Source organism: Jaculus jaculus, chromosome 9 (genome assembly GCF_020740685.1).
Source record: "Jaculus jaculus isolate mJacJac1 chromosome 9, mJacJac1.mat.Y.cur, whole genome shotgun sequence".
Lineage (NCBI taxonomy): Eukaryota > Metazoa > Chordata > Mammalia > Rodentia > Dipodidae > Jaculus > Jaculus jaculus.
The window spans coordinates 111,349,691-111,369,713 of record NC_059110.1 but is presented as its reverse complement, the minus strand read 5'-3'; the positions used below and the strand labels follow the sequence as shown (position 1 = coordinate 111,369,713).

Below are 20,023 nucleotides of genomic sequence, written 5' to 3'. Positions count from 1 at the left end.
AATAAACCAAAACAAAACAATGTGATCACAAATCAATGAACTTATGGAAGCAAATGCTTTTAAACATGGAGCCAGCCATCTCCTAGCCCATGTCATTGAACTACAGTAATATATTGCAAAAAAAATGAACTCTTAGGTGTTCTGTAAATATTATAGGCTGTATTATACAAACCTATATGGTACAGACCAATACACACCTAAAGTAGTATATATATTGCTATATATTTGGTCCATCACTAATTATAACAATGTTATATGGTGCATCACTGAGTTGAATGATGTTGACAATACAGGAGAAAGGAATAAAACAAAGAGTAGGGGCTAGAGGGATGGCTAAGCGGGTAAGGTGCTTGCCTGCAAAGCCAAAGGATCCAGGTTCAATTTCCCAGGACCCACATTAGCCAGATGCACAAGGTGGCACATATGTCTGGAGTTCGTCTGCAGTGGCTAGAGGCCCTGGCGCGCCCATTCTCTTTTTCTCCCTCTTTCTCACTCCAAAAAAATAAATAAATAAAATATATTTTAAACAACCACAGAAAACAAAGAGTATATCAATTTTTACTATCTTTATGAAAGTAAATCTAATACTAACCACAAAAACTCTCTAAGAAATCTTATACCTAAGAGACTATATAAATTAAATATATCAGATCAAGGCTATGGATTCATAGTAATAATGTATTAGCATATAAATACCAACATTCATATAACTAAATAACTAAAAAATCCTAATAATCATAATCTATGCACAGAGCCAGGTGTATCACACATGCTGTAATTTTGGCACTTAGGAAGATAGAGGCCATGATCATAAATTCAAGATCAGACTAGATTACAAAAGCTCTTTCAAACAACAACAAAATCTATACACAAAGGTGCTTCAGCAATACTACTGGCTGGGAACACAGTTGTAATTCTAGCTTTCTGGGGGGCTAAGAAAGGAAGACTGAGAATTTAAGGCCAGAATGAGCAATAAAGACCTTTCTTCCCTATTATAGCAGTGCTATTAAAAATTTATTAGCAGCAAGCCAGGCATGGTGGTGTACACCTTTAATCCCAGCACTCGGGAGGCAGAGGTAGGAGGATCACCATAAATTTGAGGCTATCTTGAGACTATATAGTGCATTCCAGGTCAGCCTGGGCTAGTGAAACCCTACCTTGAAAAACAAACAAAAATTATTAGCAGCAGCCAGGTGTGGTTTTAATCCCAGCATCGGGAGGCAGAGGTAGGAGTTCAAGGCCACCCAGAGACTACAGAGTGAATTCCAGGTCAGCCTGAGCTAGACTAAGACATTACCTCAAAAAAAAAAAAAAAAAAATTAATAGCAGACTACAGATATAGCTTAGAGGTAAAGGCATGCTTGCAAAGCCTGATGACCCAGGTTTGATTCCCTAGTACCCATGTAAGGCAAATGAACAAGTTGACACATTTGTCTGCAGGTCATTTGCAGTGGCTAGAGGCCCTGATATGCCCATTCTCTCTACATGTTTTTCAAATAAATAAATAAAAATATTTTTAAAATAAAGTGTTTTCTTTAAAAAAAAGAAGAGAAAGATGGCTTAATGGTTAAGGTGTGTGCCTACAAAGTCTAAGAACCTATGTTTGACTCTCAAGATCCCACATAAACCAGACACACAAAGGTGAGGTTAAGTGCAAGATCTCACATGCCTACTAGATGGCACAAGCATCTGGAGTTCACTTGCAGGCTCTGGAGCACTAATTCTCTCTTTCTCTAAAATAAAGATTTTTTTTTAAAAAGGTGTTTGCTTGCAAAGCCTATGACAATCCTTATACACTCACCCAAATAAACAAATATAAAAAAAGAAAAATAGGTTTTGCTCAGGTATGATGGTGTATATCTATAATCTAGCACTCTGGAAGTGGAGGCAAGAGCACTACTATGAGTTCAAGGCCAACCTGGGCTACATAGTGACTATCCAGCCAGGCAGGTCTACATATGAAGAAGAAATTTTTTAAAAAGGTACATGATGGCATGTTTGCTAAGCTACTTCACCAGGCAACAATTTCCTCCTTCAGAGATAAAAACTGCAACTCCAGGAAACTGAACAAGTGTACTCTTAAGAAAATACTGGTGGCCAGGCGTGGTGGTGCACGCCTTTAATCCCAGCACTTGGGAGGCACAGATAGGAGGATCTCCGTGAGTTCGAGGCCACCCTGAGACTACATAGTTAATTCCAGCTCAGCCTGGACCAGAGTGAGACCCTACCTCGAAAAACAAAAAACAAAAAACCAAAAAAAAAAAAAGAAAAGAAAATACCTGTGCTTCTCCCTCCACCCCTCCAACGCCCCACCCCAGGAATGGAGAAAGAGTAAGCTTTGGAGATATGATGACCACACACTAGCAGGCCAAGTTGGCCTCAAACTCCTGGCAATCCTCTTGATCTAGCTTCCCATGTCCTGGAATTACAGGTGTCTATCACCATACATAGCTCAAGTAAATTTTACATGCATGCATAGTAACTCATACCTTTAATCTTAACGCTTAGGAGGCTGAGGTAGAATAACCATGAGTTTGAGAACAGCTGGGCTACGGTTAGTTCCAGGTCAGCATGGGTTAGAGTAAGACCCTGCTTCAAGAAAGACAGACCTGGGCGTGGTGACACATGCCTTTAATCCCAGTACCAGGGAGGCAGAGGTAGGAAAATCACCATGAGTTTGAGACCATCCTGAGATTGCATAGTGAATTCCAGATCAGCCTAAGCACTAGAGTGAGACTTTACCTCAGAAAACCAAAAACAAACAAACAAACAAACAAACAAACAAACCAAAGAGAAAAGGAAGGAATTGGGGGGCTGGGAAGATGGATGAGAGGTTATAAAGGTGCTCACTTGTAAACCCTGATGGCACGGGGCTCAACTCCCAGTACCCACTTGCATGCAGTTCACTCTCACTCTGACCTCACATAAATAAATAAAAATAATGGGGGGCTGGAGAGATGGCTTAGCGGTTAAACGCTTGCCTGTGAAGCCTAAGGACCCCAGTTTGAGGCTCAATTCTCCAGGACATAAGTTAGGCAGATACACAAGGTGGCACACGTGTCTGGAATTCACTAGCAGTGGGTAGAGGCCCTGGCACGGCCATTCTCTCTCTCTCTCTCTCTCTCTGCCTCTCTCTGTCTGTTGCTCTCAAATAAATAAATAAAAATAAACAAAAAATTAAAATAAATGAATAAATAATGAAAATGGCAAAGAATAACTGTTTGGCAGCACTGACAGGCACGGTGCCTATAATTTTAGAACTTTAACAGGGAGAGACAGGAGAAGGAAGAGTTCAGAACCAATCTCACCTATATAACAAGTTCAAGGCCAGATTGGGCTACGAAACACTGTGTTTTCAAAACAAAATAAAACTACTCAAGGAAAAGTTGGTTGGAAGGTAATCTTAGGTATGTCAGGACCTCTAGCCTCTACAAACCAACTCCAGACACATGTGCCACCTTGTGCATCTGACTTACGTGAGTCCTGAGGAGTCGAACCAGGGTCCCTTCACTTTGCAGGCAGAGGCCTTAACCACAAAGCCATCTCTCCAGCCAGATAATCTTTTTCTTTTCTTTTCTTTTTGTTTTTTTCAGAAAGGGTCTCACTCTTGCTCAGGCTGCCCTGGAATTCATTATGTAGTCTCAGTGTGGCCTACTTTCCACATGGGTTCTTTACACCCTCTTGTCCTCCACATGTCAGGGCCTCAATGTACTTTCTTTTCCCGAACTCTACGGTTTTTCCAGGCCCACAGTATGGGATCTCAGGCCATGTAGATGTATGCATTCTCCTTTCCTTGGTTCTATACTTCCCTAAATAAATATAATAACAATATTTTTTAAAAAAGAAGAGTTAACAAAATCAGTACTGTTTAGTAGGAAAGCAATTCATCAAGTTTTGTTTTGTTTGGTTTGGTTTGGTTTTTTGAGGTATGGTCTCACTCTAGCACAGGGTGACCTGGAACTCACTATTTAGTCACAGGGTACCCTTGAACTCACGGTGATCCTCCAACTTCTGCCTCCCGAGTGCTGGCATTAAAGGCATTAAAGGCATGAGCCACCACACCATCTTTTCTTTTCTTTTTTAAAGTTTAGGTCATGATATATTATCCCTCAGCAAAACAAAACAGGGTAACTAAAATTATACCAATCTTCCCAGTAGAACTGTACCTTTATCCTTCTTGAAATCCAGTGCATCTTGTTTATCTGTGACAATTTCCTTCATGTTAACAACACTTCGATGGATTAACTGGCGAAGAATTTTGATCTCTCGAATAGCTGTGATTGGGAAGCCCTCTTTCTCATTGTCTAGTCTTACTTTCTTCAGAGCTACTAGTTCTCCTGTCCAAAAAAAAAAAAAAAAAAAATTCAAACTATTAACATTATGAATTAGCATTTTTCAGACAACATCATGAACCAGCATTTATGCTTCTTCGCTCTGAAAGACATACAGATTTAAGTATGTTTGTTTGTGTCAGTGTATCTTCCTCTTTGGGGCGGTTAAGGATTTGAACTTATTGCCATGGCACATGCTAAGCATTACTCTACCAATGAGCAACATAAGAAGCCCCTACTCTCTGTTTTTTTCTTATCCACTTTTGTTTTGTTTTGAGGTAAGGTCTTAGTCTAGCCCAGGCTTACCTGGAATTCACTATATAATCTCAGGGTGGCCTCCAACTCACACCATTCCTCCTAACTCTGCCTCTTCAATGCTGGGATAAAAGGCTTATACCAGCATACCCAGATCTTTTCTCAGTCTTTTTTATTTGCTTGTTTGTGACACAGGATATTACTATGCAACAAAATCTTGTCTCAAATGGGTTATGCTACCCCAGCTGGCCTGAAACTACAGCTATCCTCCTGCCTCAGCCTCCCAAGTGCTAGGATAACAGGCATTATGTGACCACTTAGTATGTATTCCCTTTCTAGTGGTTTTTTTTTTTTTTTTTTTCCTTTTTAAGGTAGGGTCTCTACCTCAGGCTGACCTGAGATTCACTATGTAGTCTCAGGCTGCCTCTGCCTCCTGAGTGTTAAAAATAAAGGTATGTACCACCAGGCCTGGTTCTAGTGTACGACTTCTTAAAAATATTATTTATTTATTTATTTTTAATTTCAAATTGTTATTAACAACATCCATGATTATAAAAAATATCCCATGGTGGGCTGGAGAGATGGCTTAGTGGTTAAGCACTTGCCTGTGAGGCCTAAGGACCTCGGTTCAAGGCTCGACTCCCCAGGACCCATGTTAGCCAGATGCACAAAGGGGCGCATGCATCTGGAGTTCATTTGCAGTGGCTGGAGGTCCTGGCATGCCCATTCTCTCTCTATATATATCTGCCTCTTTCTCTCTCTCTCTGTCACTCTCAAATAAAATAAACCAAATAAAATATCCTTTAAAAAGAAATTTTCTGGGCTGGAGAGATGGCTTAGTGGTTAAGCGCTTGCCTGTGAAGCCTAAGGACCCTGGTTTGAGGCTCGGTTCCCCAGGTCCCAGGTTAGCCAGATGCACAAGGGGGCGCACACATCCGGAGTTCGTTTGCAGAGGCTGGAAGCCCTGGCATGCCCATTCTCTCTCTCTCTCCCTCTATCTGTCTTTCTCTCTGTGTCTGTCGCTCTCAAATAAATAAATAAATAAATAATAAAAAGAAATTTTCCCATGGCAATACCCTCCCTCCCCCCAGTTTCCCCTTTTATGTTATTTATTTTATTTATTTGACAGAGAAAAGAGAAGACAGACCAAGCACACCAGAGCTTCCAGCTACTACAAATGAACCCCAGACACATGTGCCACCTTGTGCATCTGGCTTATGTGGGTCTTAGGGAATAGAACCTGGGTCCTTTGGCTTTGTAAGCAAGTACCTTAACCACTAAGCCATCTCTCTAAGCCCTAGTGCATGATTTTTGAAAAGTGACTTCAAGGTTTTGTGAGGCCTAAAAAGATTGAGATTAAAATATGCTAATAACTAAAATATTTTGTTTTATATTCAAGAATTTCATCTTTTCATAAAATATAGCACCGTTAAAAGTTCCTAGCAAGTTTTATAATGGACAAACAGGCTGGAATTATAGCTCACTGGTAGATGGTTTACCAAACATGCAGATGACCCTGGTTTCAATTCTGATTTTCACAAGAAAACAAATCAGGGCTGGAGAGATGGCTTAGTGGTTAAGCGCTTGCCTGTGAAGCCTAAGGACCCCGGTTCGAGGCTCGATTCCCCAGGACCCATGTTAGCCAGATGCACAAGGGGCGCATGCATCTGGAGTTCATTTGCAGTGGCTGGAGGCCCTGGTGCGCCCATTCTCTCTCTCTCTCTCTCTCTCTCTCTCTCTCTCTCTGTCACTCTCAAATAAGTAAAAAAAAAAAATAAACAACAACAACAAAAAAGAAACAAATCAAGCCCAAACAAGAAATACTCAGGGAAGGTGGGGAAAAGGAAGAGAAATACTCAGAATGACCATGTGTGGTACTATGTACCTTTAATTCTTGAGTTCAAGGCTATCCAGAGACTACATAGTGAATTCTAAGTCAGGCTAGGACAGTGAGACCCTACCTTGAAAAAGAGAAGACAGACAAACAAAAAAGAAATTCTAAGCCAGGCATGATGGCACATACCTTTAATTCCAGCACTTAAGAGGCAGAGGTAGGAGGATTGCCGTGAGTCCAAGGCCACCCTGAGACTACATAGTGAATTCCAGGTCAACCTGAACTAGAGTGAAATCCTACCTCTGAGGTGGGGGGGAGGATTCTGACCTCTGAAATTAAGGATTAAAGGTATGTACCATCATGTCCAACAGAATATTTTATGCATAGAACTTTCTTCCTTATCCTTGTTCACAAATATTTACAAAGGACTTATTTTTGTTAGGTAATACAAATATTCCAGAGATGGTTTAAAATACATCAGAGTATGTACATACATCACATGCAAATATTATGCGATTTTATATACTGAACAGAAGAATTTGCCAATGCTGGTTGGGGAAAGTCCTAGAACGAGTTCCCCATAGATACTGCAAGATAGCTATTTTATCTTTTGGAAAACTGTAGTCTATGTAATAAACTCTTAGGGAGCAAATTAGATGCTAAAATTTCTATTAGTATTGCTAAATTCTTAACCTTCTGCCATTAAGAATATCTGGCCTGGGTCACTAGGCTTTGCAGGCAAGCACCTTAACTCTCCAGCCCTAGTAGCTTTTGAAGATGGATTTCCAATGTATGAGTATGTTGTTTGTAAATAAAGACAATTTCACTTCAAATTAAAAGAATATTTGGGAGTGGCTAAAGGGATGGTTAAGGCGTTTGCCTACAAAGCCAAAGGACCCTGGTTCAATTCCCCAGTACCCACATTAGCCAGATGCACAAGGGGGCAACAAGTCTGGAGTTCGTTTGCAGTGGCTGGAGGCCCTGGCGCACCCATTCTCTCTCTCTTCCTCCCTCCCTCTTTCTCTGTCAAATAAACAAACAAATAAATAAAAATACTCTGGAGAAAAGGAAATACTTTTAAAAAAATTTTCTGGGAATGGAAAAAAAAGAGAGAATTTATGTGAATATAGCCAGGTGTGTTGGTGCACATCTTTAATCTCATCACTCAGGAGGCAGAGGTAGGAAGATCACTGTGAGTTCAAGACTACCCTGAGACTTCATAGTGAATTCCAGGTCAGCGTGAGCTAGACTGAACCCTACCTCAAAACACCACCCCCAAAAAGAAAAGAATTTCTGGCAGTATTTACCTGTGTCTTTGTCCTTGGCTTTATATACTTGGCCATAGGTTCCCTCTCCAATAATCCCAATTATGTCAAACTTGTCCACACAGCGTTTTCCCCAATCACTTTCTGTCTGTCTTCTTTCTCCATAACGAGGACAACAAATTCTAAAAATATAAACAGCAAAAGTGTTAGTTCTTATAGCTTGTTTGACTGGATCCTTTTATAACCTATTTAAATAAAATGGTTGAACTTAATTATATAAAAAGTTTGAAGCATATCTCACAGAGTTTAAGATAGATTTCTGGCTTCAGGAAAACATGGGTTTGGTGGCTTGTGTCTTTAATCCCTAAGACTACATAGTGAATTCCAGGTTATACAGAAAGACAAGAAACTACCTCAAAAAACAAAAAAAATTAAAACAAAACAAAATAATGCGCGACCAAGCAATAGACTTATCAGTTGCTTTTTTACTTTTCTTGAGTACTGGCTGTACAAGTATAAAATGTGAAGAGAGTGGGGAGATAGCTAATTTGGTAAAGTACTTGATTTGTTAATCATGAGGACCAGAGTATGATCCCCCAAACTAACATTTGAAAAATGGTGTGGGGCGGGGTTGAAGAGATGGCTTACTGGTTAGGCAAAGGCTTCCCACCCAGGGTTCACTTCCCATATCCCACAATATCTATGTAAAGCCAGATGCACAAATTAGCAAACAAATGAGAATTTGCTTGGGGTGTCAAGAGGCCCTGACATGCCCACACACCTCTCTCTTTTTATCTCTCCATGCCTCTGAAATATATATATATTTTTTTAATGGGCCTAAACCAGGTATAGTGGTGCACGCCTTTAATCCCAGCACTTGGGAGGCAGATGTAGGAGGGTCACCATGAGTTCAAGACCATCTTAAGCCTACATAGGAAATTCCAGGTCAGCCTGGGCTAAAAGCAAGACCCTACTTTGAAAAATCCAAAATAAAAGAAATTTTTTTAAATGGGCCAAGAAGTTCACACTTGTATTTCCAGCACTTATGGGGTAGAAATGGATGGATTCCTGGGGCTCCCTGGCTAGCCAGTGTAGCATACTTGCCAAGTTCAAGACAAATAAAACTGTCTCCAAAAAAAAAAAAAAAAAAAGCCTTGCATGGTAGTAGACACCTTTAATCCCAGCATTTGGAAGACAGAGGTAGGAGGATTACAATGAGTTTGAGGCCATTCAGACTACATAGTGAATTCCAAGTAAGCCTGGGCTAGAGTGAGACCCTACCTTGAAACAACAACAACAAAACAGAAAGGGCTGGAACTCAAGAGGCAGAGGTAGGAGGATTGCTGTGAGTTCGAGGCTACCCAGAAACTACATAGTGAATTCCAAGACAGCCTGAGCTAGAGTGAGACCCTACCTCGAGAAACCAGAGAAAAAGAAATAGGAAAAGGAAAAGGAAAAGAAAAAGAAAGGGCTAGAGAGAAGGATTAGCAGTTAAATCACTTGCCTACAAAACCTAAGGACCCAGGTCCCCAGACACATGAAAGCTGGATGCAAAGGTGGCATATGCATCTGGAATTCATTTGCAGTGGCTAAAGGTCCTGGCATGACCATTCTCTTTCTCCCTCCCTCCCTCTACTCTGTATCTCTTTCTGTGAAGTAAATAAAAAAAAAGTATTAAAAAAGGGCTGGGGGCTGAAGAGATGGCTTAGTGGCTAAGGTGCTTACCTACGAAGCCTAAGGATCCAGGTTCAATTCTCTAAGTCCTATGTAAGCCAGACACACAACATGGCACAAGCATCTCGAGTTTCTCTGCAGTGCCTAGAGGCCCTGGTATACCCATTCTCTTTCTCTCTCTCTCTCTCTCTCTCTCTTTCTCTTATAAATATATATGTTTTAGAAAAAAGGCTGGACAGATGGCTTAGCAGTTAAGGAGCTTGACTGCAAAACCTAAGGACCCATGTTGACTTTCTAGATCCCATGTAAGCCAGATGCACAAGGTGATGCAAGCATACAAGGTGGCACATGCTTATGCTTCTGGAGTTCAACTTCAGTGGCTAGAGGCCCTGGCATGCTAATTCTCTCTCTCTCTCTCCTTCTCTCTCAAATAAATAAAAATATTTTAAGAAAAGAAGAGGAAAGGAAAGGAAAAAGGAAAGGAAAGGAAAGGAAAGGAAAGGAAAGGAAAGGAAAGGAAAGGAAAGGAAAGGAAAGGAAAGGAAAGGGGAAAGGGGAAAGGAAAAGACAAGACAAGAAAAGGGTAGAAGCCAAGTATGGTGGAACACAACATAGTGAATTTCAGGTAAGCCTAAACTAGAGTGAGATCCTATCATGAAAAACAAAAAAGTGATAGGGAAATGTTCTACATTGAAACTTCTCTATCACACCCTCCAAGGATAAGGGGCCATTGTGGAAGAGGTGGCAGGAAAGTACAAAAGAAAGGAAAAGGACTTGATCAATGGCTCAAACTGCAAAGCCTAATGTCCTGGGTTGAATTCTCTACTACGCATGTAAGTCAGATGCAGAAAGTGGCACATGCATCTCAAGTTCAGTTTACAGTGGCTAGAGGCACTGGCTATCCATATTCACTATCTTCATGTCTGGATCTCTCTGCTTACAAAAGAAAAAATAATTTTTAAAAAAGAAAGAAAGAAATGGAACAGTGCTTACAATACTGTGGTATTATTCATGACTTCATAAAAGCTGACACTACTTCAAAAGATCAAAACAGAAGGGAGATTACTTGGAAAGAAAAAGCCATTCAGGGCCAGAGAGATGGCTCAATGGTGCTTGCTTGAAAAGCCTGATCACCTGGGTTCACTTCCCTAGTACCCATATAAGGCCAGATGTACAAAGTGGTCCATGCACCTGTAGGTTTGCCACTATGCTCGCTTGCTCGCTCTCTCTCTCTCTCTCTCTCTCTCTCTCTCTGCTTGTAAGTAAATAAATAAAAAATAAAATGAAAGGGATTCAGTTGAGGGAAAGAAGGGATGGTGACAAGAGGGAATTATAATCATGGAATATTATCTGTATTTATGAAAATTGTCAAAAAAAAAAACAAAAAACTTTTTGGCCAGGTATGGTGGCACACACTTTTAATCCCAGTACTCTCGAAGCAGTAGTAGTAGTATTGCCGTGAGTTCAAGTCCACTCTGAGACAACAAGCCATACCTTGAAGGAAAAAAAAAAGAATGTGCCCATCCTTCTATCTGCCTCTCTTTCTCTCATTCTCTAATAAATAAAATAAAATGAAGTAGAAACTACATTTTCAAACCACAATCTTACTGGTATGAAAGAAACACAAAAATTTAGGTCCAAAATAAGGGAGAATATTGTAGTAAAAAGCAACTCCTTCAAGCCAGGCACAGTGCCACTCATACCTATAATCCTAGTGCTTGGGAGGCTGAGGTAGGAACATCAATGTAGTTTTGATAACAGTCTGGCCAAGAACGAGAACAACCTGTTTCTAAAAACACAGAGAAAAAAGAAAAAAAGGATTCTTGTTAACTTACTTTGGTCTCTTTTTATATGGTTGCTGAGGTGGTGTAATTGCCTTTGGCTCTGGAGAGTCTGGGGGAGATGGATCCCCACCAGGGAGCTCAGGGGGGAGAGGAAGGTCTGTGAGTAAGTGACGAGTCCTTTGTTCCTTTTCTTTCTTCAAAGGTTTTGAAGGAAGTGTTTCTTTTGGACTAAGAAGAGGTAAAGAGAAGAAAAAGATTACAATTACTTAAAGGATATTCAAGTAAAACTTTTAACAAGCCAGGGATGCTGGCCCATGCCTTAAATCCCAGCACTCAGGAGGCTGAGGTAGGAGGATCAATGTGAGTTCAAGATCAGCCTAGGACTACAGACTGAGATTTTGGTGTGTGTGTGGGGGGGGAGTTCAAGGTCAGCTTTAACTACATAGCAAATGAGGCCAGTCTAGGCTACAAGAGACACACTCTCAAAAACTCACCTGAACAAAATAAAAACCCTTTCTAAAATTCTAGTAAAGAGGTATTCCACTTCAGGCTCACATGGTATTCACTATGTAGTCCCAGGCTGGCCTCAAACTCACAGTGATCCACCTTGCCTTGTCGAAATTTTTTTCAAATGTGCCTAAGAGTACATACGTATGTGAGTGAGCACATGCACATGGAAGCCAGAGAACCATGGATGTCATACTCAGAAATGTCATCTACTTGTTTAAAGCTTATGTGTGTGGGGATGGAGAGATGGTATACTGGCTAAGGCACTGCCTAGGAAGCCGAAGGACCCAGGCTCAACTTCCCATAAACCAGATGCACAAGGTAGTAAGTACATTCATCTGTAGTTCCTCTCCAGTGGCTACAGGTCATAGTGTGCTTATGTCTTTCTCAAATAAATTAATTAAATAAATTTCTTTTAAAAAAGTATGTGTGGGTGTGTGGATGTGCTCATGCAAGTACAAGGACACCTGATGGGATTTGTCCTTTTTTATTGCTTGAATATTTATTAGAGAGAGAAAACTGACATGCCAGGGTTTCAAGCAAGGGCAAACAACTCCAGACACATATGCCACCATGTTCATCTGGCTTACGTGAGTAGTGAGGAACCAAACTTAAGCTTCCCAGGCAAGTACCTTAACCACTAAGCCATCTCTCTAGACTCTCTGAACATTTTTCTTAAGAAAAAAGTGTTTATATATTTGATTTATTTGAGAGAGAAATGGAAAGAGGCAGATAAAAAGAATAGGTGTATCAGGGCCTCTAGTCCCCGCAAATGAACTCCACACACATACCACCTTGTTCATGTGGCTTACATGGGACCTGAAAAATCAAACCTGGGTCCTTTGGCTTTGCAGATAATACCTTAGCTGCTAAGCCCTCTCTCCCACTTTCCACCCCTTAGCCCTTTTTTTTTTTTTTTTTTAAGTTTTTCAAGGTAGGATTTTGCTCTAGCCCAGGATAACCTGGAATTCACTATGTAGTCTCGGAGTGCCTTTGAACTCATGGGGATCCTCTTACCTCTGCCTTCTGAGTGCTGAGATTAAAGGCGTGCGCCACCGCGCCTGGCCCTTAACCTTTTTGAAAATAGCATGTCAATGTTTCGCTGATGCATGCACCAGTCTAGTTGGACTGTAATCACCTGGCTCCATTTCCACACATGGGACAACTTTGTGCCCTACCTTTATGTGGGTGCTGAGGACTCAAACTCAGGCCCATCTGGCAACAAGCAAGTGCCTTTGCTAACCCTTCACCCCACTGATCTTTTTAAGACAGAGTTTCCCACTAGTCTGGAGCTCATCAATGAGGCTAGACTGGCCAGCCAGTGAGACTCAGGGATCTATGTGTCCTCAGCACTGGGATTATAAGCATGTGCTGCCATATCCAGATTTTTATGTGCATACTGGGATCAATCTCAAGTTCTCATGCTTATGAGGCAAGCACTTTACTTTGACCTATCTTCCCAAATCCTCTCCTTAGACTCTTGGTTGCATGTGCCCATAATCCCAACACTGGAGAAGTAAACAAAAGAATTCTTGCACTAGCTACTCCACACAACTTGGTAGGTTCCATGTTCAGTACAAACCCTGACTCCAAAGAAAAAAGTTGAGTATGAATGAGGAAAACACCAGTTTTTGCTTCCACAAATGCTTGCACGAGCATACACACACACACACAAACTTGGAGGAAATAATCTCAGAAATTCATGAAGAAGGCCAGGTATGGTGGCCTTTATACCCAGCACTGGAGTGACAGAGGTAAAAGGATAGTAGCAAGTCCAAGGCCAACCTGACACTACAAAGTGAATTCTAGGTTAACCTGGGCTGCAGTGAGACCCCACACCTTGAAAAGACCCCTGCTCCATGCTTAAAAAAGGGAAAAAATTAAATCTTTTTTGTTGTTTTATGGTTTTGAGGTACTGTCTCGCTCTATCACAGGTTGACTTGAAATTCATATTGTAGTCTCAGGCTGGCCATGAACTCACAGCGATCCTCCTACCTCTACCTACAGGTTAAGATTACTCAGGACCCAAAATAAGCCAAATACACAAGATGGCACTTGCATCTGGAGTTCTTCTGCAGAAGCTGGAGGTCCTGGCATATCCATTCTTTTTCTTTATTCTCTTTATCTGTCTGTTTCTCCAATAAAAAACAAAAAGCTAGGGGAAAGTGTCAGGGGGGAGGGAGGGAATTACCATGGGATTATTTTTCTTTTATAATCATGGAAAATGTTAACAAATATTTAAAAATTAAAAAAAAAAGCTGAAAAACAGGCATAATGGTATATATGCCTTTAATGCCAGCACACAGGAGGCAGGAAGATCACTGTGAGTTCAAGGCCACTCTGAGACTACAGAGTGAATTCCAGCTCAGCCTAAGCTAAAGTGAAACCCCCTACCCTGAAAAACAGAAATAAAATAAACAGCTGAGCCAGATGTGGTGGCACATACCATTAATCCCAGCACACAGGAAGCAGAGGTAAGAGGATCTTTGTGAGTTCCAGGCCTGTCAGAGGGAGGAGACCAACCTGGAAATACAGACTGAGCTGTATGTCAGTCTAGGCTAGAGTGAAACTCTACTTGGGGCAAAAAAAAAAAAAAAAGGACAGGATTTCAATACTAATACAAATATAGCCATACCATATATCCATACTACAGCATGTTTGTTTGATGGTCTGTTCCTTGGTACTTCTTCCAACAGATTAAATATAGTTTATAATGCCTTCCTTAAAATTAGAATCACCCTTCATAATCATTCTACTTCTCAATTCCCAAAGAACTCATTAAAATTAAAGCTCTTCCTACCATTTCATTGTGAATTGTATTCTAACTAGCAAAGATTCTACATATTGAGCTTTGTTTATGGTTTTTTTAATCAGATAATTTATTTTTTTTAATATTTTATTATTTATTTATTTGAGAGATAGAAAGACACAGGGGGAGAGGGGGAGAGAGAGAATGGGCGCGCCAGGGCCTTTAACCACTGCAAATGAACTCCAGATGCGTGCGCCCCCTTGTGCATCTGGCTTACGTGGGTCCTGGGGAACTGAACCGAGGTCCTTTGGCTTTGCAGGCAAACGCCTTAACCGCTAAGCCATCTCTCTCCAGCCCAGATAATTTATTTTTTAAGAACTAGCCCTTTTATGGAGGGAGGAGAGGACAGGACTGAAAGGAATGGTATTGTATATATGTAAGTAGATGAACTGATTACTGGGGTGCAATGGCCTAAGTGAGGCCATAGGAGAGGGAAGGGATATGATGGGAGAGCGGATTTGTGAAAGGGGAAAGGAGGAAAGGAGGGATTTATTATGGTTTATTGTCTATAATCATGGAAGCTTTCAGTAAAAAGTCAAAAAAATATTTCGATGGCAGGTACCTTATATCCATTTAACAAATAACTAGCAGAAGCTACCCGATGGGGGTTATGTGGTAGTTTGAATGTATGGACCCCTAGATTCAGGTTCTTATTAAAATTCAGTTTTCAGAGTTTGAGAGAAGCTTAGTTGTTTAAGGCATTTGCCTGCAAAAGCCAAAGGACCCAGGCTCAGTTTCCCTACAAACCATATAATCCAGATGCACAGGGTGGTACATGCATCTGGAAATCATTTGCAGTGGCTAAAGGCCCTGGCGCACCCATTCTCTCTCTATCTTTTTCTCTCTCTCAAGTAAATAAAAATAAAATTTACAAAGAAGGGCTTTCGGGTTTTGGCTTGTGGCACTTCTTGCTCTCTCTGCTTGGACTTATGAAAGCAGGCCAACTTTTGTCATTATGGAACTTCTCCTGATAGCTTCAATAAATTCTTTCCTCCATTAAAAAAAAGAAAGAAAGAAAAGAAAGCCGGGTGTGGTGGTACACGCCTTTAATCCCAGCACTCGGAGGCAGAGGTAGGAGGTTCACCATGAGTTCGAGACCACCCTGAGACTATATAGTTAATTCCAGGTCAGCCTGGACTAGAGTTGACCTTGCCTTGAAAAACAAAAAAGAGAAAAGAAAGGAAGGGCTGGAGATATGGCGTAGAGTTTAAGCATTTGCCTGTGAAGCCTAAGGACCCAGGTGTGAAGCTCTATTGTTAGCCAGATGCACAACGGGGCGCATGCATCTGGAGTTCGTGTAGTGGTTTGAGGCCCTGGCGCACCCATTCTCTCTCTTTCTGCCTCTTTCTCTCTGTGTCTGTCACTCTCAAATAAATAAAACAAAAATATATTTAAAAAAAAAAAGAAAAGGAAAAAAAGCTGGGTATGGTGACACACGCCTCACTGTGAGTTCAAGGCCACCCTAAGACTACATAGTGAATTCCAGGCCAGCCTGGGCTAGAGTGAGATCCTACCTCATAACCCCCCCCCAAAAAAAAAGGATTAAGAAGAGGAAGGGATATGATGGAGAGTGGAGTTATGAATAGGAAGGGAGTGTGGGCGAAATTTCAATGGTTTACTGTTTATAATTATGGAAGTTGTCAATAAAAAAAAATTTAAACCCTTAAAAACAATAGTAAAAAAAGTAATTAAGCCAGATGTGGTGGCACATACCTTTTTAATCCCAGCACTTGCAAGTTAGGAGACAGTAGTAGGAGAATCACTGTGAGTTCAAGGCCACCCTGAGACTGCACAAGTCAGTTGGGACTAGAGTGAAACCCTACCTTGAAAAACCAAAAGAAAAAAAAAATCTAAAAACCTGCCAAATATAATAGCTTCTGCTAATAATCTCAGCACACATACCCTTAGGCAGGTAGATTACCATGACATCAATGTCATCCTGGGCAACACAGAAAGTTCAGGACGGTCTGTGTTACAGAATAATAAATACCTTGTCTCAATAAATAAGGATTGGAGAAATGGTTCAGTAGGCAAAGGAACTTACTTGAAATGCCTGCTCGCCCAGGTTCAATTCTCTAGGACCCACCTAATGCCAGGTGCAAAGTGGTTCATGAACCTAGAGTTCAGCAGCAAGAGGCCCTGACATACCAATATTCTCAGTCTCATTCTTTCTATGTTTGTGTTTTTTTGAAGAAGCAAAGGGTTTACCCCTCTTGGCAGGAGCTCTATATACTTCCTCTTCTTTCCTACTCTTAATCTAATAAAGTCTCTCTAAATCTGAAAGAAAGAGAAAAAACAGGGCTGCGAAGATGTCTTAGCTATTAAGGAGCTTGCCTGCTAAGACTAAGGGCCTATGTTCAACTCTCCAGATAAGCCAGATGCACATAGTAAAACACAATCGCAAGGTTGCACATGCACAAGAGGTGGCATATGCATCTTGAGTTCAATTTCAGTGACTGGAGAGGCTGACATGACAATTCTCTATCATTAAAAAAAAAAAAAAAATCAGACAGGGCTGGAGAGATGCAGTTAAACACTTGCCTGTGAAGCCCAAGGACCCACGTAAGCCAGATGGCACAAGGTGGTGCATGCATCCTCAGTTCGTTTGCAGTAGCTAGAGGCTCTGGCATGCCCATTCTCTCCCTCCCTTCCTCCCTCCCTCTCTCTGCCTCTCTGTCTGTCGTTCTCAAATAAATAAATAAAAATAAACAAATTTTAAAAAAAAATCAGACAGAGCTGGGCATGGTAGCACACTCCTTTAATTCCAACACTCGGGAGACAGAGTTAGGAGGATCACCATGAGTTTGAGGCTACCCTGTGATGACATAGTGAATTCCAGGTCAGCCTGGGCTAGAATGAGACCCTACCTTGAAAAAGGAAAAAAAAAAAAAAAAAAAAAAAATCACAGAAAGAAAGAGAGACAGGTGTGATGGTACACAGCTTTAATGCTAGCATCCAGGAGGCAGAGGCAGGATGATCGCCATAAGCTCCAGGCTACCCTGAAACTACATAGTGAATTCCACGTCAGCTGGGATTAGTGTGAAACCTCGAGAGAGAGAGAGAGAGAGAGAGAGACAGAAGGAGGGAGGGAGGGAAAGAAAGAAAGAGGAAGGAAGGCAGGAAGACAAGCAGGCAGGCAAGAAGAGGGAGGGAGAGAAGGAAGAAGGAAGGGAACCTTGTGAAGAGCAAGTATTTTTGTTTTGTTTCTGATTTTCGAGGTAAGAGTTTCACTGTAGCCCATGCTGACCTAGAATTCACTATGTAGTCTCAGGCTGTTATTGAACCCACTGCTATCCTCCTACCTCTGCCTCCTGAGTGCTGGGATTAAAGGTGTGCACCACCACAGCCAGCCATGATCAAGAATTTTAATATTTTTTATTTATTTGCAAGAGACAGTGTGTATGGATGTACCAGGACCTCTTGCCACTGAAAATTCCAGATGCATGCATCCCTCTGTGCATATAGTTTATGTGGGCACTGGGGAATTGAACCTATGCCAGAAGGCTTTTCTAGAATTCACCACCAATGGGTCATCTCAGCCCAAGAACATGTATGAATTATAACATTTAATTATTTTCTCTAGATATGAGTTCAAAGCTACCTTGGGCTGTATACAGAGTCCCAGGCCAGTCAGAACAATATGGAAAGACCCCGTCAGAGGAAAAAAAAAAATCAAATTCTTTCTAATTTGTTGTTGCTGTTATTTTGTTGTTTCTTGAGGTAGGGTCTCACTCTAGTACAGGATGACCTGAAATTCATGATTTCTGAGGAAACCAACAATAAAAGGCACTTCGTATTCATAAAAGAATCTGGAACAACCATGCCTTCTAATAATACTGACACTACTTAAAAACATGAAAAATTAAATTTAGATCAAGAGGGGTTAATTTTTCCCAGTTAACTATAGTAGGACTTACCTGTCCATATCATCATCTCCAGGTAACAGAGGTGGAAGGGGAAGAGGAGGCAATGTTGAAGTTTTCAGGTGTGGAACAGCAACAGTTACAGATACTTGAGTCTTCATAGAAACCTGTACAGGAGCCTGAGAATTTGTGTGAGAGGACAGAGTGGATGTTCTTGGGTGTGGAGAAGGGGGTAGGGTTGAAGTACTAGAAAGAGGAGTTTGACTAAACAGTGGGTGGGGAGGAGGCAGAGGTGGTTGCTGTGGAATAGCTGGTAGTGGAGGCAAAGGTGGCAAAGGGGGTGTCTGAGGTGGAGGAGTAGTGGATGGTAAGGGGGGTGGAGGAGAAGCAATTGTGGGAAGGGGTGGAGGGGTTTCCTTTTCCAATGACTCTGTATCCTTTGGAATAACAATCTCCTCCTTCAATGCTACAGGTTTAGAGTCTCTGGTTACCTGTGCTTTCAAATCCTTAACAGGATGCTTCTCAGAATTCTCATCCTTTACTTTCCCTGCATCTAAAGAATTTTTAACCTCTGTATTTGAATGTGCTACATTTACCAGTTCAGTATCTGGGGCAAATTTTTCCAATTTTACACCTTTGGTTAATTTTTTAGACTCTAAGCCTGAATCCTTTGCCTCTACTGAACTGTTCTCTTTTTTAGGCAAAATTAAAGGTGAACCCTTGGATTCCTTTCCATCCATTTTTGCTGCAGCAGCAGCTGCTGCTCTTTCTTTCTTTTTTCTACTGAGTTCAGCTCCCAGGCTGGAATTCAGTGGAAGCCTAACAGGTGAGATACTGGAATGACGACTCCTTGATCCAGATCTCTTCTTTTTACTGTGAGAAGATGAGTGTCTTGAATATGCAGGACTTCTACTTCTGGACTTCATAGATTTTCTACTGGAAAAAGAAAAAAAAAACAATTTAAAATGGATAGACTACAAAGTTATATAAAGTAAAATACATCATGGGGCTAGAGAGGAGGCTCAGTAGTTAATGGTACTTGCTTGCAAAGACTGATGGCCTAGGTTCTATTTCCTAATATATACATAAAGCCAGCTACACCAAGTGGCACATGCATATGGAGTTCATTTGCAGTGTGGTAAAAAGCTGTGTCATGGGGCTGGAAAAATGGCTCAGCGGTTAAGGCATTTGCCTACAAAGCCAAAGACCCAGGCTCAATTCCCCAAGATCCATACTAGCGAGATGCACAAGGGGGGCCAAACATCTGGAGTTCGTCTGCAGCGGCTGGAGGCCTTGGCTCGCCCATTCTCTCTCTCTCTCTATCAAGTAAATATATGTATTCATATATATATGTGAAGCCATGTCATGCCCATACAACCTCACTTAAATAAATAATAATAATAAAAGTTTTTAAAAGGAAAATATGAACTGGAGAGATGGCTTAGCAATTAAGGAACTTGTCTTTGAAGCCTAAGGACCCAGGTTCAATTCTCTAGAACCCACATAAGCCAGATGAACATGGTGGTGCATGTGTCTGGAGTTTGTATGCAGTGGCTAGAGGCCCTGGCACCATCATTCTCTTCTCTGCCTATCTCCCTGTCTTTTTCAAAGAAATAAAATTAAAAACAGAGTCAGGTGTGGTGGTACACTCCTTTAATCCCAGCACTCAGAAGGCACAAGGATATCATCTTGAGTTCAAGG

General features: G+C 41.2%; 1 protein-coding gene across 9 annotated transcripts in view; it reads right to left on the bottom strand.

Moving 5' to 3' along the window:
- Positions 1-20,023, bottom strand: part of Cdk12 (cyclin dependent kinase 12) — a 103,625-nt gene that overhangs the window by 74,738 nt on the left and 8,864 nt on the right. For 8 of the 9 annotated variants that reach the window (XM_045157947.1, XM_045157951.1, XM_045157950.1 and 5 more), the window contains 4 exons: positions 18,377-19,258; positions 11,195-11,371; positions 7,728-7,867; positions 4,167-4,337 (listed from right to left, as the gene is read on the bottom strand). In XM_045157947.1, coding sequence (XP_045013882.1) covers positions 4,167-4,337; positions 7,728-7,867; positions 11,195-11,371; positions 18,377-19,258 — 1,370 coding nt within the window. The remainder of the gene's footprint in view (positions 1-4,166; positions 4,338-7,727; positions 7,868-11,194; positions 11,372-18,376; positions 19,259-20,023) is intronic. The other variant, XM_045157948.1, reaches the window with a different exon arrangement.